The 7,394-nt window shown below is 52.8% G+C and overlaps 1 protein-coding gene across 3 annotated transcripts in view; it reads left to right on the plus strand.

Annotated features, from left to right (window-relative positions):
* The window catches only part of shroom4 (shroom family member 4), a 45,313-nt gene that overhangs the window by 28,461 nt on the left and 9,458 nt on the right, over positions 1-7,394 (plus strand). For all 3 annotated transcript variants that reach the window (XM_079758120.1, XM_079758122.1, XM_079758121.1), the window contains 2 exons: positions 1-2,212; positions 6,076-6,140. The exon at positions 1-2,212 is cut by the window's left edge and continues 861 nt beyond it. In XM_079758120.1, the coding sequence (XP_079614246.1) occupies positions 1-2,212; positions 6,076-6,140 (2,277 nt within the window). The remainder of the gene's footprint in view (positions 2,213-6,075; positions 6,141-7,394) is intronic.

A 7,394-nucleotide genomic window follows, 5' to 3' on the forward strand; every position in this document is an offset into this window, starting at 1 on the left:
GGTTCCTCCCAAGAGCTTCACCGCTCTCCCCGCCACCTCCTCCTCAAACCCTGCCTCCTCACCTCCGGAACCACCCATGGAGAACCAGGGGGAACTCCAGCCGTTGCACCCCAGGGCCAGGTGCTCTTCCTACGGGGAACTGCATCACCAGAGCGACCCCGAGAACCTCACCGCTACCACCGCCACCAGCAGCCAGCTTCAGTCACTCCACCTCAACGGAGACGCCTCCTCATCTGGACCCAACGACCGCTCACACCGGCCTCCCTCAGGACCCCTGCCCTCGCCCCCCTCCGGTAGCGGCTGTCCCTACCGCTCGCCCCTCCAGTCCGCCAGCGAAGACCCCCACACGGACCCGCCATTAGCTCTGGATCACTGCCCCGACCCCGAGCCCACCCTCGAGGCCCAGCAGAGCAGCTGGGGGGGAAGTCGCTGCTCCACCCCGGGCTCAGTGTTCCTGGAGTTGGACGGCATCGCCGGAGACGCAGGAGGAAGGTCGGAAGACGGGGAGGGGGGATCCACCGCCGGATCAGGATTCTCCCCGCTTCACGGCCACCATTCCTGGGGTCGGTCCGCGAGCGTCCCGGGGGACCTGGCGGCCCCCTCCGCGGACCACCAAGGACTGGCCACCAGTCGGCTGGCGGACGGAGACTTTGTGCCTCTGAGTGCGGCCGCAAGTGTGGACAGCTTGCTGGAGGAGCAGAGGGGAGGAGGAGGAGGAGGAGGAGGAGGAAGGGAGGCGGAGGACGGAGACGCGGCGGCAAAGAGGCTGAGCTCGTCCAAGAACCTGCGCCGGCACCGCCGTCGGAGCGAACGCTTCGCCACCAACCTCCGCAACGAGATCCAGAGGAAGAAGGCCCAGCTGCAGACCGGCCGGGGCCCGGGGGGCCTGCTGCACAGCGGGGCCACCCTGCACGAGGAGGAGGGCCTGGAGCTCCAGGACCAAGACGGGGGCGACCCGGGCCCGCCCGGCCAGGAACGGAGCGCCAACGCGGAATACTCCCGCTCCGCCTCCGTCTCGACGTCCGAGTCCGGTCAGGAAGGTTCACAGAGCGATCTGAGGGATCCCGCCCGGAGCCGGGACTCCCCGGCCCCGGTTCTGGACCTGACCACGCCCAGCTTCGGGGTCAGCATCCGGGTGGTGGAGGAACCGGCGCCGGCCGGCAAGGCCCGCCGGTGGCGCTGGACCCCTGAACACAAGCTCCAGCCGGAACTAGAACCAGGCCAGTGGTCCGGGCCAGAGCGACCCGAGACGAGGACCCCCGGGCCCGTCGGCGGAGGGTCTCGGCACGGGGTCTGCGCCTTCGCCTGCACCACCAACTCCTCCTCTTCCTCCTCCTCCGGCCGCTCCTACTCCACCTCCCGCATCGAGGAGTCCGAGATCCTGCCGTTCGCCGACAGGATGAAGTTCTTTGAGGAGACGAGTCGGAGCGGCTCCGTGTCCAGCCTCTGCGGCCCGCGGGGACAAGCGTCCCCCGTGGCCGAGCCCCGCGGCGGGGGGGACCCCAGCCAGTACCGAGCCCAGCGGAGGTACTCCTACCAGGGGGGGGCTCCGCAGGAAAGCGCCCCGCTGCCCGGCAGCGCGGAGGCCCGGAGACAATCTGTGAGCACCAACAGGGAGAAGGACAGGGAGAAGGAGAGGGAGAGAGAAAGAGAGAGGGAACACGAGAGGGAGGACCGGGCGAGGGAGAGGCAGAGGGAGCGAGAGGAGAGACAAATGGAGAGACAAAGGGAGAAAGAGCGGGAGGAGAGAGAGTTGATATTGCAGAGGGCAGAGAGACTGCAGGCCAGGGAAAGGGAGCGAGAGAAGGAGAGGGAGGAGAGGGTGAGAGAGTGGGCGAGGGAGCGAGAGAGGGAGGAGAGGGAGCGAGAGCGGCAGGCCAGGGCGAGAGAGTGGGAGAGGGAGAGAGAGAGGGAGAGAAAGATGGAGGCCGAGCGGCTGAGGGAACAGCGGGAACAAGAGAAGGAATGGCTGGAGAGAGAGAGGAGACAGAAGGCCCGGGAGCGAGAGGCCGAACAGGAGAGACAGTCTCAGCTGGGTCAGAGCGAGGACCTGCCCAGAAGGAGCAGCCCCAGCCTCCATCAGGAGGACCCGCGCCCCCACGGCCAAGCCCAGGACCAGCCCCCGCGGTCGGCCTTCTACCCCGTCGGCGGCCCCTCCCAGCACCAGGGAGAGAACCAGGGATTCACGTCCAGGAGCTACACACCTGGCGAGGTAGGAGCACACAAGCATACACGCACACACGCACGCACGCACACACACATACAAACACGCACGCACACACGTGCACACATACACACACGCACACACAGAGGGGGGTGTAAAGAAATAGAGAGGCAATGCAAGAGCTGGATGGAGCGATAGAGTGGCGAGAGAGCCAGAGACATACGAAGACACACGACCCAGCCACAACCACAAACTGTCAATTAACCCATTAGCTTCATCTGGAGTCTAGAGTTACAGCCCTATAGCACCCAAATGCTGCGCTCATGTTCAACGTTCGGTCAACGGCGCAGCCCGCTTGTTCTGTTCTGTTCTGTCGGTTTGGCCCGGCTACGGCGGATCGTTAAAAAGCGAAACGCGAGCACGGCCCTGATGTGCTGGCAGAACCGTTTGAGGGACAGGCAGCCAGGCATCAACGCCAAGCACCGCCGCAGCGCAGGTTCATCAGAGGGCCAGGGAGCCGTTAAAGGTACCCTGTTCCCCGAACTCTTGAGCGATGACACCGCAGCAAGCAGCACTCCGCAAGTCAAACCCAAACCATCTTTGAAAAATGAAAATGGGTTTCACCAGTGGGGGGGGGGAACATTGCGCGGTAACGGCGGGCGACACCGAGCATCACCGGACCCGACGGGGGTCTCTGATAGGCCGGTTCGGTGGGGGGGTGGCTCTGCATCTGGTCGGGAGTCAGACCAGAACTGTCCTCGTCGTGTGGTAGAACTCCCACGTAGAACCTCCGCACCGCGGAATTCTCTTATGGAACGTCTCCCCGGGGGGGGGGGGGGCGCGCTTAGGGCTCTCTGATTGGACGCAGCTCTGTGGGGGGAAATAACCAATAGCGTAACAGTGGAAACAACGGCATGTGGATGCATAATGGCAGCGACGCTTTCACAACTGCAGACCACAGACCACAAGAATCTCAGCAGGGGGTGCTTTTCTTTCCCCTCTCCCCTTCCTTCTTCCTCGTTCTCTTCTTTTTTTTCGTGAGAGAGTGACCCCGGCTTCTAAACTCCTGGACGCTCGGTTGAACTTCTTGGAGGGTTTTGGCGGCCATGTTGGGTGATGACGTATTGGAGACTAGCAGACTATGGATGGATCTACGGTTGAACTGCACAGTCAGTGACCATGTGGTTTCCATGATAGTTTAGTATTGTGTGTGAGTGTGTGTGAGAGTGTGTGTGTTTTTCTATCTCCTCCACAGACACTCAGATACACAAACATTGTTCGGATATGTGCATTGTATACACACTCACTGCCAGTCCATCTCCAGTCATTCTCAAAATTGTTTAGATGGGATTGTGCACATTCTCAGATGGACGCACGCTTCTGTCGGACATATGTTAGAGTTGGCTGCCAGCCTCCAAAAACACCAGACAATGGACCCATAGAACATCAACATGTGTGTGTTTGTGTGTGTGTTTCATTTGCAAGCATGCCTAGAGGAATGTGTTTTTGTATTCTATTGTACCATTCTCCATGCGAATTTCCTTCTTTTTACGGTGTATGTGTGTGGGTGTGTGTGTGTGTGTGTGTGTGTGTGTGTGTGTGAGAGAGAGAGAGAGAATAGGAAGGATGTGATAGATAAAAATATGGAAGTCCAACTGACTGCTGTTATCATTCATGGTCTGGGACTTTCCCAGAAACCTCAGAGCTTCAAAAAAGTTAGGAAAAATTGGTTTAAATAACGCTCAATACAAAATGTTAGGAAAGGATGGTTTGATAAAGGTTTATCAATCAAATGTTAATTTGGCTAGATATATTGTCACATGATGAAAATGAAAAATAATAATGATAAGACATGACAACTTTATGTAAAGCATGACCTGCCTTACCACAAAAACAAAAAGCATTAAAAACATTAATGGGACATAGTGTAACGACTCCCCATCATAAGGTTCTGGGTTCGAATCCAAATGGCAACAACAGCCTACCTGTAGATATCCGAGAGCAAGATGACCCCTTACCCCCACCCACTCCAAAATTACATGAGGTGTATCTAAAATCACTGTAAGTCTGGAAAGAGTATCAAATAACTAAAAATAACTAAAATATGTTACCCCTAGTCTGGTCTCTGTGTGGTCAAGCTCTCCGAAGACATCCACCCCCCAGTTTTCCACGGTCCGTTTTATTATACAGTGAGGCAAAGAGCTCTCACTACATAGAGATGACTGCATGCCAACTATAACACAAAATGGTGGATGCAGAGGTTCCAAAACGGGCCAGTGTGAAAGCTGTTTGGACACGAGGATCTAAGTATGGATGATGACTTGGCCACTAACTGCCGCTAATGTTATGTTTTTGTTGTTTAGCTGTCAAGTTTGTAGCATCTCTGCGTGTAGTTTTATAGTCTCTCTCTGTGTAGCAAAGTGTGTGTGTGTGTATGTATGTGTGTGAGCTTTGCATATCTGAGTGTAGCTCTTGACCACCTATGTGTGTAGCTTAGTGTCTGTGCATGTAGCTTAGGATCTCTAGGTGTAACTTCATTGCATCCACATGTTTAAGCTTTGTGTGTGTGTGTGTGTGTGTGTGTGTTTATATATAGCTTAGATTGTGTGTGTGTGTATGTATAGCCTAGTGTCCAGTGGCGTGTTCCAATATCCATACTATCCGTACTAACTAGCCTAAGTTTGAGTTAAAGGGCGTTCCGATTCAGATCGGGCGAAAATAAGTGTAGTGAAAGGACCCGGATGGTGTACTCAAAACGGTCAAATCGCAAAGTGTGGATCGATGCACACTTTTCGTACTCAACGGCAGCCATCTTAGCTACGTAGTGGAAGAGGGCGGAGCCAGGCTGAGCCAAAGTCAGCGCATTTTCCACATAGCCTGCATTAATAGAGTCATTTTGTAGTTTTTATAGCTTTTATAGCTGCTAGGTGTAAAGAGTTCACCATTCAAAGCGGGATGTTTATTGCGGGGGAGGAGCCGCAGCAGTCATTATCGTAATTTCCGGTTAGTGCACCATGGAGTATTAGATTTGGAACAACACTGACATCTGAAAATTAGCGCACTTAGTGAATGCGGAAAGTGTACTTTGTTTAAGTGTACTCATGAAAGTATGGATATCGGAACACGGCACAGGAGTGTGTAATCAGTTGCTCGTTCCCATGCCATGTGAGGATCTAGCGTTGGGCTGGTTTCTTGGTTCTGCTGGTGAGGTAATGATGTTAATGTGTTCCACAGACACTTCAGTTTGGGGGCCTTAATGAGCCAAACCACAGAGCAGCGCCTGGGCCAGCAGCGGCCACCACAGCGATGATTTGGCTAGAAAACCTGTGGTGTATAATGCACTTATTAGTTCCAGCTAAGCCCTTTGGTGTCCCACAGGGCTCTTTGTTTGGCCCCCGCACATTCTCACAGACACTCCATTTCATGTTCTTGTTCTTAATACTTTTACAGTTAAATACAAACATGTGTGTCCACCATTGAGGTGAACTGATCATTCCATCCAAACACACTTTTGGTTTATCTATTATTAAGTTGTCTTGTGGAATTTTTCATCCAACGGTGAGTTCAGACAGCCTACACATCATAAAGAAGCTGGTAGGGGTTAGGGATCATCTTGCTTAGGGATGGTGATGACTGTGGACGGGTAGAACCGAGAACCTGGGCCAACCCCCTCACTGCCAGACTCTCCTGCTTGACCGGATGTGGTTCTATTGTTATTTTATCCAGAGGTCTATTAGCAGCTTGATGTCATATAACTAATTCACCATCAAATCAGGCAACATCTTCAAGTGCACCACACCCCACACCCTAGCACCACCCCTCTGCAGGAATGTAAGCTGGCCAACTCAGGGGACGTAATTACACAGAATGGGGCTTTCTGATTGGTGGCGCTAACTGGATGTGTTCCACAGGCTCACCCAACCCGCAAGACGCAGGAAGCCCCAAAGCTCAACAGGAAGTACAGCCTGACCGAGAGGTGAGCCACTTCCTATCCGCCTGTACCTACTGGCATGTGGGCAGACACACAAGCACGCATTCACGCACACACACACAGACACACAAAATAAATCCAAATCAGTATCTTTCTGTACTTCACGTACATTGTTCTCCATTCTACACACACATCTATACTTTTCATAAGCAAACACACACACACACACACACACACACACACACACACACACACAAACACACAAATTAAATCCAAATCAATATCTCTCTGTACTAACATTTTCACGTACATTGTTCTCCATTTCAGACACACATCTATACTTTTCATAAGCAAACACACACACACACACACACACACACACACACACACACACACACACACACACACACAGACGCACACACACACTTTTCTTGCTATAGATTTTTACTCCATTCCACACATGCATCTATATTTGACATATATAATTACACATACTTACATAGACACACACACACTCCAACCTGCTCCGTCTGTGGGTGTGGGCCTTGCGTCTCAGTGGGTTTGTGGGGGACTGGGGTGGTTTAGGCCGGGGTGTAATGTGTGTTTCCACCAGGACCAGAACACAATGAGCCCAAAGTGCGTTCAGACCGCTGCCACCATGGCCATACTACTGTAATGACAAGCTGTTAAATGGGAGAAGGAAGGGGATGGAAACACACTTATATTTAGTAGCCCACATATGAGGAGAGAGAACGCATTACATAACGTTTGGGGATTTTGATGTTGCTCCGTCTTTGACGTATTTCTGTGGAGTCTGTTTAACTAGAGTCATGCCTAATCGGAAAAAACCCTCTATGTACACATTTTTATGATTAAGCACAGCAATAGGCACCATAAGACCATGTTATGCAATACAAGATAGGCATAAAATTTGCTCCTAATTATACATTGAATTATGGTGCCCACCTCCCTCACCTGGCAGTGGTTCAGGGTTTGCCCTGTCCGTGTGAAACTCTGTTTAAAGATGCAACAAAAAAATTGATTTCCCTTGATAAGCTTAAACCCTTTCTATGCTTTAACCATGTTGCTGAAAATGTTGGTGTAGATTATTAAATAACTTGCAGTATGACCAATCGTGTATATACAACTTAATAAAAATCTGTGCCATGACATCTCTCTCTCTCTCTCTCTCTCTTTCTCTCTCTCCCTCTCTCTCTCTCTCTCTCTCTCTCTCCCCCCCCTCTCTCTCTCTCTCTCTCTCTCTCTCTCTCTCTCTCCCCCCCTCTCTCTCTCCCCCCC

The sequence above is a fragment of the Pollachius pollachius genome (genome assembly GCF_949987615.1).
Source record: "Pollachius pollachius genome assembly, chromosome: 20".
NCBI lineage: Eukaryota > Metazoa > Chordata > Actinopteri > Gadiformes > Gadidae > Pollachius > Pollachius pollachius.